General features: G+C 42.5%; 1 protein-coding gene across 4 annotated transcripts in view; it reads right to left on the bottom strand.

The window, feature by feature from the left end:
- Positions 1-16,478, bottom strand: part of bcl11aa (BAF chromatin remodeling complex subunit BCL11A a) — a 236,874-nt gene that overhangs the window by 181,366 nt on the left and 39,030 nt on the right. The window contains exon 2 of one of the 4 annotated variants that reach the window (XM_038809232.1): positions 4,858-4,916. The exons of the other annotated variants lie outside the window; for them this stretch is intronic. Coding sequence (XP_038665160.1) covers positions 4,858-4,915 — 58 coding nt within the window. The 5' untranslated portion in view covers position 4,916. The remainder of the gene's footprint in view (positions 1-4,857; positions 4,917-16,478) is intronic. 4 annotated transcript variants of the gene reach the window in all.

The following is a 16,478-nucleotide window of genomic DNA, read 5'->3' as shown; positions in this document are numbered from 1 at the left end:
ATCGAACATTTGTGACTCAAAGAGTTGCTATGGAAGCCAGCTACATTGTGCGCAAGACTGTATGTTCTATCCTAATCCTAGTCTGTTGAAAGCATCGTCTAACATCGTAACTCTCGATTGCTCAGGATTGCAAACACAAGACATTGTTTGTATGAATGCATGATTCTGATCTAATATATCTGCAATTCAAAATAAAAAATGGGGCAGAGCAGATATTGACCAATTCTTATCTCAATATTTGTAAATTTCAAAAGAACAAAAATTTATACTAATAACCATTTGTATGGTTATCACCTGTCTTTAAAAGGACACTAATCCACAACAGATAACTTGTTGGTTCAATTGGTTGAGCATTAGACACATGCCAAAAATAGTTGAGTCACAGCTGAAGTAGGTTTGGCTTCATGTATTGACTGAGATCTTGCCTAGGCTGTTAAATTGAGAAGTTTGCATTCTCTAATATGGAGATGGCGGTAATGAGAGAATGGAGATGGTGGCTGAGAACATAGGAACTGGGAGAAAAGTTGTATGGCTAGCCCCATACAATCACAGAACCACACCTATTTCAGAACAAGAGAAACAAAGTAACAATTACATCACGTGAGGTCACATTGTCAGAGGGAATGAAAATTACCAGAGGTAAACAGAGATCAATATTGTAGCCATATTGTTGGAAATAAAACAGGACATTTTTCTTTAACTGTGACCTTCACCTATCTTATGTAGTTCTGACTGTATATGCAGAGTTTCTTTCATGATTCTGAATGCCGTAGGCACTTATGGAATCCTTCACAGGAGTGAATGGTCAGAACGCAGTGAATGGAGCAATGATACATTTATTTCATTTTCTGTTAACTTTCTGAAGCACATCATACAATGCAAGCCTCTGCAGTGGAGGGTAGTGCGAGGGAAGAAGAGAGAGGGTGAGGGACACTAAATTAAGCATAGCACAAAGCAGAGGAGAAGCTAACATGGATTTCCCAGTTATCTGCGCATGAACAGAGCCTAGTGCCAAATTCCCACTCTCTTGGCAGACTTATGCGAGAGCTTTCTTGGGAAACATCAGTTGGAGGGGGGAATGGGGGCAAATTAGATAAAGGGGGTAGAGGAGGCAGAGAAGCAGGACAGGCAACGGAGTTGAGGTGCGGATGGCGGCGGCGGGCAGAAAGAGAGTCTCTCTTAACTTTTTCTTAAATGAACAATGAGCTCTCAGTGGGTCAGGTTGTGAGTTACCCTTTGCCTACAATAGTTTTGCCCTGCAGTAGTTGAGCAGGACTTGGAATAGTTTATCTGTCTCAGGTGGACAATTGCTTTGAACAGAAGTAATAGAGCTATGTTAAAGTCAGATAAACCAGAGATGCAAGAAAGGGTAAAAGTAGGTTTGTGGGGGTGGGTCTGATTGAATCACATTCAAATGAGCACAGTTCTGCTAAACTGGTTACCCGGTTTCTGCAAAACTACCATTTAAAGCACTTCTGCTTCCACATTTCAAACACCTGCATAAACCCCAGTAGACAAAGCTCTATGGTGTCAACAGCAACGAGCACAGAGGTCACTGCCAACTATGTTTTGCACTCAAAACAAAAAGAAAATTTTAGAAATGCAGAAGCTGTGCGATAATTCTGTGTATTTTCATATAGAATTCAAATTCTTTCCCTGAATTTTGACCTCTCCAGCTTGGTTACAATGGCTGACTCCTCCCCAAGGAATTATTCTCATGGCCCATCCTATAAATCTATTCTTTAAAAAAAAAATTCCATCTCTCATCGGTCAAAAAAAGTCTGCACCCTCAAAGGCCTTTGGAATGCGGTTTTGGCATGGGCTCTTACTTAATATTGGATTCACTCTTGAAAACCCCACCGCATGGGACTATAGTTTATATGACCCAGCTGCTTCACTTCCCATTAAAATAGGAAGTGGAACCACAGAGGTTTCAGCCTGTTGGAGGGGCGGTGATGCCACTTGCATATTTTATATTGCCAAATGGGGTGTCAATCACTGCCTCCTTTTAACTAAACAAACATGACCTACAAATCCTAAAATAGAGCTCCAACAACATTAGCCAGGCAGATTTTATATCCTGGATTTTCACTCTCAAGGTGGGTGCGCAGTGCTTGGACATTTTGTGGCTCATCACGCCTACCTCAGGAAAAAGTGCCCCAATGGCGGGATGGAGTCGGGCCCCCAGCAGCAGATTGAAGGTGGCCCCGCAATCCGTCAAAATGACGGTTCTCCCGAGGTTCTTGTTCCTTTTTCAGTGTTTGCCCATCTTTATCCCTAGGGCCTTTTTTAGAAGGGTGACTAGCAGCATCATGAGCTTTGTTTGGGCGCATGGGACCCCAAGGGTGAAGAGGGTCTTCTTGGAGCAGGGTAGAGATGGGGGGGGGGCTGGCGTTACCCAATCTCTCGGGGTATTATTGGGCGGCCAATGTGTCGATGGTGCGCAAGTGGGTAATGGAGGGGGAGGGGGCAGCATGGAAACGGATGGAGAGGGCGTCCTGTGGAGATACAAGCCTGGGGGCCCTGGTAACGGCGCCGTGGCCGCTCCCTCCTACGAGGTATACCACGAGTCCGGTGGTGGCGGCTACCCTCAAGATTTGGGGGCAGTGGAGGCGACATAGAGGAGAAGTGGGGGGCTCGATGGAGGCTCCGTTAAGGGGGAACCATAGGTTCGTCCCGGGGAACACTGATGGGGGATTTCAGGGTTGGCACAGAGCGGGCATCAGACAGCTGAGGGACCTGTTTATTGATGGGAGGTTTGCGAGCCTGGGGGAGTTGGAGGAGAAATTTGGGCTCCCCCCGGGGAACATGTTCAGGTATCTGCAGGTAAAGGCATTTGCTAGGCGGCAGGTGGAGGGATTCCCTTCGCTTCCCGCGAGGGGGGTGAGAAACAGGGTGCTTTCGGGGGTCTGGGTCGGAGAGGGGAAGATATCTGATATCTACAAGGTTATGCAGGACGCGGAGGAGGCGTCAGTAGAGGAGCTGAAAGCTAAGTGGGAGGGGGAACTGGGGGAACAGATCGAAGACAGGACATGGGCTGATGCCCTGGAGAGGGTTAATTCTTCCTCCTCGTGTGCGCGGCTTAGCCTCATCCAATTCAAGGTGCTGCACCATGCCCACATGACTGGGACGAGGATGAGTAGGTTCTTTGGGGGTGAAGACAGGTGTGTCAGGTGCTCGGGGAGTCCAGCGAACCATGCCCATATGTTCTGGGCATGCTCGGCACTGGAGGAGTTCTGGAAGTAGGTGGCGAGGACGGTGTCAAGGGTGGTGGGATCCAGGGTCAAGCCAGGATGGGGACTCGCGATTTCTGGGGTTGGGGTGGAGCCGGGAGTGCCGGAGGCGAAAGAGGCCCAGCGAAGGATCTTGCTACAATGGAAGGATGCGAGGCCCCCAAGCGTGGAGACCTGGATCAATGACATGGCGGGTTTCATTAAGCTAGAGAAGGTCAAATTCGCCCTGAGAGGGTCGGTACAAGGGTTCTTTAGGCGGTGGCAACCTTTTCTCGACTTTCTGGCTCAACGATAGTGTACGGGGACAGTAGCAGCAGCGACCCGGGGGGGGAGGGAGGGGGGGGGGGGGGGGGGGGGGGGGGGACGACGATGACTATGTTTGTTTATTTAATTTAAATTTATTTTTAAGTTCTTTTGTTGTTCATTGTGGTTGAGGGGGTGGGGGATGTGATACATGCGTCGATACGGTCTGGGGTGTTACAGTTATTATGGGTTATTTTGTTGCATTTCATTGTTTGTCGTTATGTTTTATATTTTCTGTAAAAAATTCCAATAAAAATTATATTTTAAAAAAAGAAGGTGGCCCCGCAGGAGTTACCAAATGCAAAGTGGGCTGGTTAAAACCTTGGTTCTCTGGCACTTGGTCCCAATTGTTTTCTCAAACATTAGGTTTTAGAGCCCTTATGCACCATGCCCATCCATGTCATCCCATTGCCCCACCCATCCCAAATGGTCTTCCACAACCTCAATGCCAACTCCTCACACATCTCAGGACCCCTTGTAGTCCCTATGCCAACTTGTGCTGGCCTATAGCCCTTTATAGCTAGCCCCTATGCCTATATATCCAGTATCCACCATGAACAGACCTCAGGAGCCACACTGAGTTGAAACAAAATAAAGCTCTATCTATTACAGACTTCACTAAAGTATATGAATAAACTATAATTCATGAAATCCCATTCATGCATTTAAATCCCAAATACGTTATTCCTTATAAAGATAAACATTTGTATTCATACCCCCACATCAAATATAGCTACTCTTTTAATAATTTCTTTGAACTATCAATCAAACTTTGAACTTACAACCTCTCCACTGCGATAGGTTTTGCGCTAGGTTTTGGAAAGCAGTCAAGCATTAATAGTGAGAGCACTTAAGTTATGTAAACAAAGAGCTATTGAATCTGCGAGAACTGTTTTTTTCAACTTCACAGACAAAGGCAGGCAGTGTTTTTTTTCAATTTTTAAAGGGCTGGGGATTTGAATAGCTTGACAGTTCAACACACTAATCTGCCCTTCAAAAGCATTTACATTGACTCTAAAAGTTATAACTCACTCACTCCGGAAGAATACCCTTCCTCCAACGCAAAAGGGGTCTGTTTAAACTCAGCACTGATTTTAAATGGCCCTGCCGAGTTTCAGTTTCCCAAATATGAGATACTGCCTGCCCCTTCCCCACCCTGATCCTTCTCCCCAGTGAAAGTAGTTTGACAGATGTAGGTCAGGACTTCCATCCGTCATTTTGGATACACCGTGGAGTTTTCACAACTCTCCAAAAATCCAGGCCTTTGTTTAAAACAACAAATTAACGGACAAAGCAGGGGATGGGAATAATTTGTACTTACTTTTCCAGCTTGTATACAGGTTTTCTAAAGCAACCTCCCGTCTGAAAGGATTTGACATTCTAAGTATAGCAAAAAACGTCAACGTAAGAAACAGAAAAAAAAGAATTGGTCAGAAAGAACAAAAAGCACTATAATAACAGAAAACAACTGAAAAAGCTCTAGCACGCATTCGTATACTCTATATAGTTTGATGTTTTACCTTGAAGAGGTCAACAAATTTAAAAGATCAAATTAATGAGTATAAACATGTTTTGACCTGCTCTCCTTGCAGTGATGTCCCATAACACGTTTTATTTAAAGAGAAAACAAACATTTTAAGAATGGCTTGTTGGGAATTCTAGTAGAACAACCACAGCATAAATGTACTAAAATTAGTCAGTTTTATGTGATAAGCAGCATCCTCCAAAGTTTTATCAAAACTATGACTGGAAATTTTCACATTCAGCACTTTGAATCAACAAATTTGTAGCCAAGTGAATGAAAGGAGGTTACTAATGTGCCACAATTGTTATGGTGGCATGCACCATTACTCATTCATCACATTCACAAACTATTCTTTACTCTATTATAGTTTTTGTATTGGGAGGATCCCAACGTGACCCAAGTCATCCCACATCCATAATAGTTAGAACAAATGGTTTGCTATCACTTAGATCTGATTCGAAGCCACCATTTTCACTGCCTGTGGGACATTTTATGCCAAATTGGAGTACCAAGGTAACAAACTATGCAACACGCAGTATAAAAATGCTGCATTTGTCACATTGCATTAAAAACATTTGGCCTAATGAGGAATAGATTTTTCACTCCAGCTAACAGAAACTACAAATCCATTAGGTATCATCAGTGGAGAGGAGAAACATTAATTCGAAACATGGACCCATGCACATTTTTCAAGACCTCTGGGGATCGTGAGCCTTTTTGTTTCAACCTCCTTGTCTGGAACTGCAAATTCAATTCAACCCATAACCCTCAGGAAGGGGGCTGAATTTTGAACCCTCGGCACTCCTAAGGAGCCCCCCCCCCCCCCCCCCTCCATCTTGCCAGAAGTGAAGAGAAGAAAAATCTGTCCCTATAAATACAATCTGGAACAGTTTCCTGGCACAGCTCACTGAGTAAAGTAACTATGCAATAAAGTACTGTGCCACCAAACAAATGAAAGCCCCGTTATGTGTTGAGTTAGCTCAGCTCCATCAGAGAAGCAGTGTCAGTTAATACAATAGCCACATCACCTGTGATCTGGGCAAGGGGGGGGGGGGGGGAGCATCATGAGGCAGGGTTGCAAATCTGGTTGCTAACCAGCGACTTCTGCCCAAAAATGTATGTTTGCAAGGCAACAGAATTGGGTTTGGCTGTGGTATCCCACAACTATCATATAGCCAGCCAAAAATCACCATCTAACATTCTACATAAGGAACAGTCACTTGGGCAAGGCATCCAAGGGCTTCATGAATCACCCCCCAAGATGAGTATCTGCCACCAAGGGAGAAAACTGGGAAAAGAAAACATGTTTTAAATCAAGCCTAAAAGGCCACAAGTCCTCACCTTTCCCTTTAGAGAGGGCGAGTCACATTCATGTACTGAACCAAAACGGCAGGCAAAGTTAAAGTAATGTTTAGATCTGAACTTTACTCAGCTCAAGTAAAGCAGGTGCCTCTGGCAATATTGTTCTTGGTAACACAGGCAGACGTTTCAGGAGGTTTGGATTAAAACTCTCCCATGGTGCTGAGCACACTGGTGACATTGTAGCAGTAGCCAGACAAGCAGGTTTTCTGCTTTTTTTGCTGCCAGAAAATATTATACAGTAGCTCCTCAGTACAGCCGTCTGCTTTACACCATGACATACAACAGAGCACGCACCATTTATGGCTTCTACACTAATGCAGAAACCAGATAAAATAACCTTAACTACAACACAATGCTCACCATAGTAGGGTTTGGGTAGAATTTCCAATCACAGTCTTATTTATATAGTTACTATATATCATGCATATAAACTTTATGTGATGATAAGCAACTTGTAGATCAACAGTGCAACAGTCCATTCAGTTGCCCTCAGTGGAATATCGCAGGCTATTCTTGCGAACCCCTTACCTTGGCATCAATTGGGAGATTCTTTAACCCCTCTTGAATTATTACTCCGTATGCTGGGACATATTCCTTCAAATTGCATTTGCGACTTGCAGTTTTTATATTCACTGATTCTTTTTTCCCGGTTATGCAAAAAGTATCTTATCACATCCACATATCAGCTCCTTTCTATATTATAAACAATTATTTTTCTCCCTTCCCACCCACCCCGCAAAGAAATAATTTAGCCAATGAGAACTGACAGTTTTCAATAGTTCTTCCTCAATTCTGCAACTAAAGATCTTGGAGCCATTTTATAGATCCTTTGATGCTTCCCCTTGCTACCGTGCCCCAATGAATAATGGGCAACTTACTAACCCCAACCCTCAACACCACTGGCATGTTATACGATCTGGCCACTACAACAATGAAGCACTGGATTTGTTTCCCAATTTTCTCTTAGACCATAAGACCCCAAGACATAGCAGCAGAATTAGGCCATTCGGCCCGTCAAGTCTGCTCCACCATTCAATCATGGCTGATATGTTTGTCATCCCCATTTTCCTGCCTTCCCCCCCATAAACCAGATCACATTAATCAAGAGGCTATCTATCGGTGTCTTACTGGTTTGAAGACAGGAGAACCGAGTTAGACTTCTGTTCCTAGATTAAAATAAGTTAAAATAAAAAGAACACACAATAAACTGGTGTCAAGCAAAAAGCAGAGTCAACAAGTGAAAAAAAACATCAACACATTGCAGACTTGTCTTTAGAACAACTCTTATTGTTAGCAAACTGAGCATCCCATCTGCTACATGGGGTGTATAAGAGTTTCCCACTACACACTGCAAGGTGCTGGATGACCATTCCAATACAGCCTTCAGTCAATTACATATCACACAGATGGAAGACAACAATAGTATTCGGAGCATTTCCTGTCTGTAACACACATGGGCAAAAGAAAACGGGAAGAAATTTCACCCAACGGTGTTTCATTCCCTCGTGAAATGGGAGGCCAAATCACAATCTCAAAAAGTGAACATTTCACATTTGCCACTAGAAACTCAATTGATAAAGCTGTCCAACCAACATTCGACATTTATAGAAAGCACTTGGTGCAAAAGTACGAAAATACTATTAAATACAAAGAAATGGAAGAGTCATATTGTACTACAGGCGAAAGGAACTCTGAGCAACAGAAAAATATGTAGATGAAAAGTTCCATTGCAATGGTAACACCTGTGAGACAGTGGCATGGTCCAGCACTGGAGCCAAAGCCTATCCTGAATGTAACATTTAACACAAACTCTTGTTGGAGAGAAAAACATTTGCAAAACAGTAGATTTGCATTCACCCACAAGTTATATATCTTATTTCAAGAAAAATAAAAGTTCCTTAAAGGGAAAACTAAGGTTATGAATAATAAAATATAACTAACAATGGCACATACTGAAGCATCATACAATACGGTTACTACATACAATCACTTTACTAACCAATTGTTGAGTAAAGATTCCACTAATGACCACAATGAGATTTGAAATCTAGGTCTACGTGTACCTCTCCACATCATGGCTCAAATTTAGCAGAGATGCCATTCAATCATTATAAAATTAGCTTTTTTCCTCCAAGGTCCACAACAAGATCAGCAGATTCAGAATCACAAAAATGCTTCAAGTTCAAGGGCAGCACGGTAGCACAAGTGGATAGCACTGTGGCTTCACAGCGCCAGGGTCCCTTGTTCGATTCCCCGCTGGGTCACTGTCTGTGCGGAGTCTGCACATTCTCCCCGTGTATGCGTGGGTTTTCTCCAGGTGCTCTGGTTTCCTCCCACAGTCCAAAGACGTGCAGGTTAGGTGGATTGGCCATGATAAATTGCCCTTAGTGACCAAAAAGGTAAGGAGGGGTTATTGAGTTATGGGGATAGGGTGGAAGTGAGGGCTTAAGTAGGTCGGTGCAGACTCGATAGGCCGAATGGCCTCCTTATCCACTGTATGTTCTATGTAACAATATCTACCCTCACAACAGGTTTCCCATCTGCAGGTGAGGGGATGGGAAATGGGGGCATCCTCTTCATCTACAGCGAACATATAATAATTAAGTCAACCTCATAACTTGTTAAAAATAATAATTAATTCATGCCAATTTAACGCTTTCACATGTACATATTGCAATGCAATGAAATAAAAACATTTCTCTCTTTTACTCTGGGCGTAAAATATAACTTCAAGACTTCAAACTTCAATACATTCTCAGGGCTTTCCCCCTCTTTCCCCCCCCCCCCCCCCCCCCCATTTCATGTCACTAAAAGAGTATTGTTTTATTTCACCTATTGATCCTCTTTTCTTTTCTTATTGCTGCCAAATTATTTTAATTAGAATTTTTCCAAAATATTTTGAAATTACAAAACAAAATCAATATAAACTTAACCCCTCTTCTTCAACAGGTATTGACAGGGATATACATGAACTGCTTCTCAATGTTCTGCAACTTTGGACCTAAGATATCAGACAACTAATTTTGAACCAATATTGGGTGCAGAGGGTATAGTGTCTCAGGTTAACACCAAAATGTGCCAGTGTAATCAGTACCCGTGAAATGGAATTCACAGATAATTGAAAACATGTCCTTTTCTAAAGAGTAATTCCCAAGGTTAGAGAACACAGGTTCCTGATTCAACCTGAGATGATTGGAGTGCTACAAAAACTTGGAATTCTTTCCACATTGACTTTAAGGGCCACAATTCTATCCCATTTACTCCAAGGAAAATGATGGGTCTTGGGGAGCAAATGAGGCTCAATTCAGTTGCACATATACATCTCACAATTAACTATAGTTAATACTGCTATAGGGAGGAATGAATGGACAGTTAAAGACTGTTTGCTATTGGTGTTTAGCACTGCCCGCATGATTCTCAGTCTATGTAATGTATAAGGAAAAAGTAAAAGGAAATTACAGCCCACATTCCAGCATCCAAAATATCTGGCTATATTTTCTATCCCCATTCCCCCAAATGCATATGCGTAAATGTAACACAATTATAGCTATACCTTAAGCATTCAAGAATCATAGAAGCCATTCGTAAAAAATATATGATGCATTGGTGCCTCAATGGGTGGACACAACATGTAGGAATTCTCCTAATGTCTGCAAAGTTATCTGAAGACATTGAAGCAAACGGTGTACATTTTTACAAATGGCCTCAACATTTCTGAGTTGCAATTCTCCCCATACTGGAAAAGACTGCTAAATGACTGCTGAGGATTTATGACCATTTGGAAAGATGCAGCTTAATCCGGGATAGTCAACACGGATTCGTGAAGGGTAAGTCTTGCCTCACAAATTTGATTGAAGTCTTTGAGGAGGTAACTAAGTGTGTAGATGAAGGTAGAGCAGTTGATGTCGTATACATGGATTTTAGTAAGGCGTTTGATAAGGTTCCCCATGGTCGGCACATGAAGAAAGTAAGGAGGTGTGGGATAGAGGGAAATTTGGCCAATTGGATAAGTAACTGGCTATCACATAGAAGACAGAGGGTGATGGTGGATGGAAAATTTTCAGACAGGAGAGCAATTACCAGCAGTGTACCACAGGGATCAGTGCTGGGTCCTCTGCTATTTGTGAATTTTATCAATGACTTGGAGGAGGGGGCTGAAGGATGGGTCAGTAAATTTGCTGATGACACCAAGATTGGTGAAGTAGTGGATGAGGTGGATGGCTGTTGTAGGCTGCAAAGAGACATTGATAGGATGCAGAGCTGGGCCAAAAAATGGCAGATGGAGTTTAACCCTGATAAGTGCGAGGTGATGCATTTTGGTAGAAAAAATTTGAATGCGGATTACAGGATCAACGGCAGGGTTATGAGGAATGTGGAGGAACAGAGCGATCTTGGGGTTCATGTCCACAGATCTCTGAAGGTTGCCACTCAAGTGGATAGAGCCGTGAAGAAGGCCTATAGTGTGTTTGCGTTTATTAACAGGGGGCTTGAGTTTAAGAGCCGCGGGGTTATGCTGCAACTGTACATGACTCTGGTGAGACCACATTTGGAGTATTGTGCGCAGTTCTGGTCACCTCACTATAGGAGAGATGTGGAAGCATTGGAAAGGGTGCAAAGGAGATTTACCAGGATGCTGTCTGGTTTGCAGGTTAGGTCTTATGAGGAAAGGTTGAGGGAGCTAGAGCTTTTCTCTTTGGAGCGGAGGAGGATGAGAGGCGACTTAATAGAGGTTTATAAGATGATGAGGGGGATAGATAGAGTGGACGTTCAGAGACTATTTCCTCGGGTGGATGTAGCTGTTACAAGGGGGCATAACTATAAGGTTCAGGGTGGGTGATATAGGAGGGATGTCCGAGGTAGGTTCTTTACTCAGAGAGTGGTTAGGGTGTGGAATGGACTGCCTGCTGTGATAGTGGAGTTAGACACTTTAGGAACTTTCAAGCGGTTATTGGATAGGCACATGGAGCACACCAGAATGACAGGGAGTGGGATAGCTTGATCTTGGTTTCGGACAATGCTCGGCACAACATCGAGGGCCGAAGGGCCTGTTCTGTGCTGTACTGTTCTATGTTCTATGACACGCACCGTCTCAGCTAACATCTTGACAGCCACCACTTTGGCGAGGACAAAATGATTGACAGCTCCTTTGCACCAATCAGCACCCTCATGTGAGGGGTAAGAGAAAGAAAATGAGAGAACTCAAGTTCTTGTCACAGCAATCAGACTGGGCTCAGAATTTAGCAAACTCTAGCAAGAGATATAATTTCCATCACAACGAACCATTGCATTACCACCTCCCCCACAAAACTGTAGTGCCATATGTCAAAGCTCCTGCGCACTGCGACACTGCAGTATATAGAGTAAATATACACTACTTAATAAAGACGATAGCTGATTTGGAATAGTCTGGATTTAAAAGCAGATTCTAAAATCAATTTGTTAAATAGTTTAATCAATTACAAATTAAATAAGGAATCAGTCATCATGCCAGCAGGTATTGGCACTACACAATGCTGTGCACACACTGGACCCAGTCATTCAGATCCTGTTCTACAGGAAACAGCTGATGTTAAGCTAACAAAACAAACATTGAAGTAGATTTCAGATATTCAACTGGGCAAATAATATACATGCCGGCCAAAATGTACCGTCCAAACAACCGGGAATATTGAAAATGTACCACAAAGCAGTAATATTTTCACAATGATTTGATGTAGTTGAATGTATTATTCAATGTTTTTTGTTTCACCCAGTGACCGTTCCATCATTACAGTCTAGAATGACCAATTTCATTGAAATTCCATCCTCCCACTCTCTACATCATCCTCTACTTGTTCCTCAAAAGATATACCTTGGTGCACATTAGCTGCAGCAGTAATCTCACTGAATGAATCCACTCAGTGAAAGCATTAATGTCAGTAATTTCAGTAATAGTTCAAGACCTGATACCCAGAGGTATTCAATTACAGAAGATGGCAAAAATTACAATTTTAAATCTGGAGAGTCACAGAATTCTCTTGGTACAAAATGAGCCTTATCCGAATGATAATTCTCCAAGTGGTTGGAAGGAGATAAACTTCTTCACAATTAGGTTCTCTCTTTGTTATCCCACTACCCTACTGAGATTACACCCTCTGTCCCAGAACTATGCCGAACCTCACAAAACAGAAACACCGAGATGGCCAGTTAAATTCACTCGCCAATGGGCAGACAAGTCAAGATATCTGACAAGACTGAATTCAAATTGTAGCCCAATAGCTCAAGTCCCAAGTGCTGGAGCAACCAGGCCTCTTCCCTCCCCTCGGTCTCCAGGTTTAAGAATAACCAAAAATAGTGGTTCTGTCTACCAACTCAACAAATATGTAACACGTATTCTAAAGCCCACAGAAAGCAAGATCTGCAACCACAGGAAGCACAAGAGATACTTTCAATGAAAACTAACCTCATCAATGCCAGGAGTTTTTAACCACAAAATCATTGACAATTAGTTTCACACAAAAAGGGGAAAAAAAGCTAATTTTGAACACTCTAGGACACAGATCTCTAAAGCTTCCTCCAGTTCTATAATCCTCTTGGGTCCCTGTGCTCATCCAATTCTGGCCTTTAGAGCATCCAAGTTTAATCACTCCAGCACTCGCAGCCGTGACTTCAGGTGGAAGCCCTGGATTTCCCTTCCTTAATCTTTCTATTTCTTACTTTTCTCACAACTTTAAAGACACTCCAAAAAACCCAGCTCTTCCTTTTGGTCATCTGTCCTCAAATCAAATGGCTTTGTGTCAAATTTTGTTTGACAATGCTCCTGCGATGTGTCTTAGAGGTTTTACCAAGTTAAAGGCCCAATATAAATGCTAGCTTTATAGATCAAATTGGTCTCCATACTCATTCCCCAAGTGTAAGCCTCTCTTCTCTTTCCAGGGCCCTACCTCAGGGCATGAGGGATCAACCATAAAGAAACTACAGTGAAGACCACAATTTTGACTGCCTTCCTACTGTGAACCATCTTCTACTTTTCTTTCCACCCAATTTACGTACGTAAAACCTCCCTCCACCAATGTAATTGATTTACATCTTAAAGCTTTCATTTCAACTTGAATGAAACATAAATTTAACCAAACATACTAACATTAAAAAGTTTATATTGAAAATAACAAATGAAAATGGCTTATACTGGTAAAATTCCTCTCCTTTACTTTTGCTGCACATTATCCAGCAGCATACATTCTTCATGCACTGCCTCCTCCAGGTTTGGTTCCTTATCCTTTGGCTGTCTTCCCATGCTCTCAGATGCATGATTATTTAAACAAAGAATGAAACAAAAGCCCGAAATACAATAAATTCATTACAGATTTCTGTCTATCCAACAATGGAACCTGGGGAGTGCAGAGTAAGACTTCTGCAGGTTTAAATTTAAAAGAAAACTTAATACTCCACCAAATAATTAGAAACAGAACTAAAAACTACTGTACTAATTGGTTGCAACGTTAGCAATACGTTTCCTGTCAGTTTGAAAATACAAAATCTCCAGTTATCCAGGAAGGAGTAGAAAACTAAAATTTCAAAGTATTACACCTCTTTAACTTAGTATATTGGGATGAAAATCTAAATAAATTGTACAAGTAGAACATTTTACAATCAGGTAAAACAAACTGCTTCACTACTCCACCTTTTCTCTCCCTTAAAGGGAAGAATCAAGTTTATTCCAGCTTATTTTGTTGTACCTGAAATAATTCCCCGTTGCGTTCTTATGACAATTGAGCTTCCCCCGTCACTGCACAAGGGACAACTGTCTCTCTGGAAATCATCTCAACACAAGCTCATTTTCTCACTGGAGCTCTTGCTCCCATCTACTTGTTTTAATGCTTGCCTTGCAAATACTGGAAACGAATCAAAGAACTAGAATTAGCTCCGTTAAAGTGAGGTTAGAAACGTTCACGAATAAACGGTTTATATCTGTCCATCAAAATGATGTAATAGTGATTGACAACACCTCAGAATTGGTTTTAAACTTATGAACTGACTGTAGGCTGGCTAGATCGCTGCCATTAAGAAGCACTGCAAAAGCTTTTTATTTTTTGCGTGAAGAATAATCTGACATCATTGCCACAGTAATGCGATGAATAAATGAACAAATTGTGACAGTGTTCACCAACAAAGCTAGAAACTGTTTACTAATCACTTTTTCATAAAGGTAGCACATCTTTAAATGGTTTAAAGGGACAGAATTAAGCAACATTGCCTACCAGAACATAGGAAGGGGTAGGTAGGACCTCTGGAACAAAAAAAAGTAGGCAGAGCCACTGATGTCAGGAAGGTGGAATCATAAGACTGGCTGACGGGTGGAAGACAGCGAGTCGGGATAAATGGGTATTTTCCTGGATGGCAAGATGCAACTATTGGGGTGCCAGAGGATTCAGTCCTCTGGCCCCAGCTATTTACAATCTATATTAACAACTTGGATACAGGGATTGAAGGTTCTATTGCCACATTTGCAGGTGACACAAAAATAGGTGGGACAGTAAGTTGTAATGAGGAAATAAGAACCTTACAAATGAATATAGATAGGTGAGGAGAGGGGCCAAAATGTGGCAGATGGAGCTTAAGTGTGAGATCATGCATTTAGGTCACAAAATGGGAATGCAACTTAATACCTAAAAGGGATGAAACTTTGGGATGCTCTGATGCAGAGGGATCTCGATATCCTCGTGCTTGAGTCACAGAAAATGAGCACGCAGGAGTAGCAGATAATAGATAAAGCAAATGGAATGTCGGCATTTATAGCAAAAGGAATAGAGTATAAAAGGTAAGGACGTGTTGCAACTATAGATGGCATTGGTGGGACCGCACTTGGGAGTATTGTACACAGTTTTGGTGCCCTTATTTGAGGAAAGATGTAGTGGCATTAGAGGCAGTTCAGAGGAGGTTCACTAGGTTGATTCCAGAGATGAGGGATTTGTCAGATAAAGAGAGATTGAACAGTTTAGGCCTAAACTCTCTTGAGTTTAGAAGAATGAGGGAGATCAAATTGAGTAATACAAGATGATAAAAAGGTATGGATAAAGTAGACGTGGAGCGGATGCTTCCTGTTGTGGGGCATTCTAGAATAAGAGGTCTTAGGATAAGGGGTAGCAAATTTAAAAAGGAGTTGAGGAGAAATTACTTCTCCCAAAGGGTTGTGAATCTGTGGAATTCGCTACCCTAGAGTGCGGTGGATGCTGGGACAGTGAGCAAATTTAAGGAGGAGGAGTTAGACAGATTTTTAATTGGTAAAAGAACAAGCAGGACAGTGGAATTAAGGCCAGGATGAGATCAGCCATGATCGAATGGCGGAACAGACTCGATGGGCCAAATGGCCTAACTCTGCTCCTATATCTTATGAACTTAGAAGTGTATAAGTGGATGTAAGACAGATGTAAGGAGAAAGGGATAACAACATGAACAGTGCTGAAATAAAGACAGGTTGCCGAGCAATTACATAAAGGGAGACACTCATACAGAGACACAGGACCTAATTTTCCCGGTTGGGTTGGAAGCTCAATGTCAGAGTCAATTAAGATGCTGCATCTAGGAGTCCTGTTCAATTATGAATGGCAGGCTAAGCAGTGAAAAGGGAGGCCCAGTGGAAGAACTGCAGCAATGGCAACTGGCACCCGCACAGGGAGAAGTGGGTGCTGCTGAGGCAAGCAACAATTATGCAAGGGTGCCTCAAAACAGAGATTCTCTCTGCAGCATTAGGACAAAACATAAGTCCCCGTGGTCCCAATTATCAGTCTATCATTGTGGAGGGAAACCCCTCTACAGGATGGTTTGCGAGCACAACTGTAGTCAGTGCATCACAAAACCACTGCGCTGGGGTGGTCGAGTGGAGGCACAATGGTCCTTTCCAACCTACTTCCAGGAAGCTGCCGCCAATCTCCTGACTCGGAAGGAGTGGACAGGTAAATGCTAGCGGGATCCTCATCCTGCCCTCAAGCTTGCCATTGATTGGACTAACTGGCTAGCTGCCCCCACCAGGCAGGTGGCCCACGCCATGCTAACCCCAGCTAACAGCAAAAACA

This window comes from Scyliorhinus canicula, chromosome 1 (assembly GCF_902713615.1).
Source record: "Scyliorhinus canicula chromosome 1, sScyCan1.1, whole genome shotgun sequence".
Lineage (NCBI taxonomy): Eukaryota > Metazoa > Chordata > Chondrichthyes > Carcharhiniformes > Scyliorhinidae > Scyliorhinus > Scyliorhinus canicula.
Note: the sequence above shows the minus strand (reverse complement) of the source record. Positions and strands in the feature narration are given on the sequence as shown.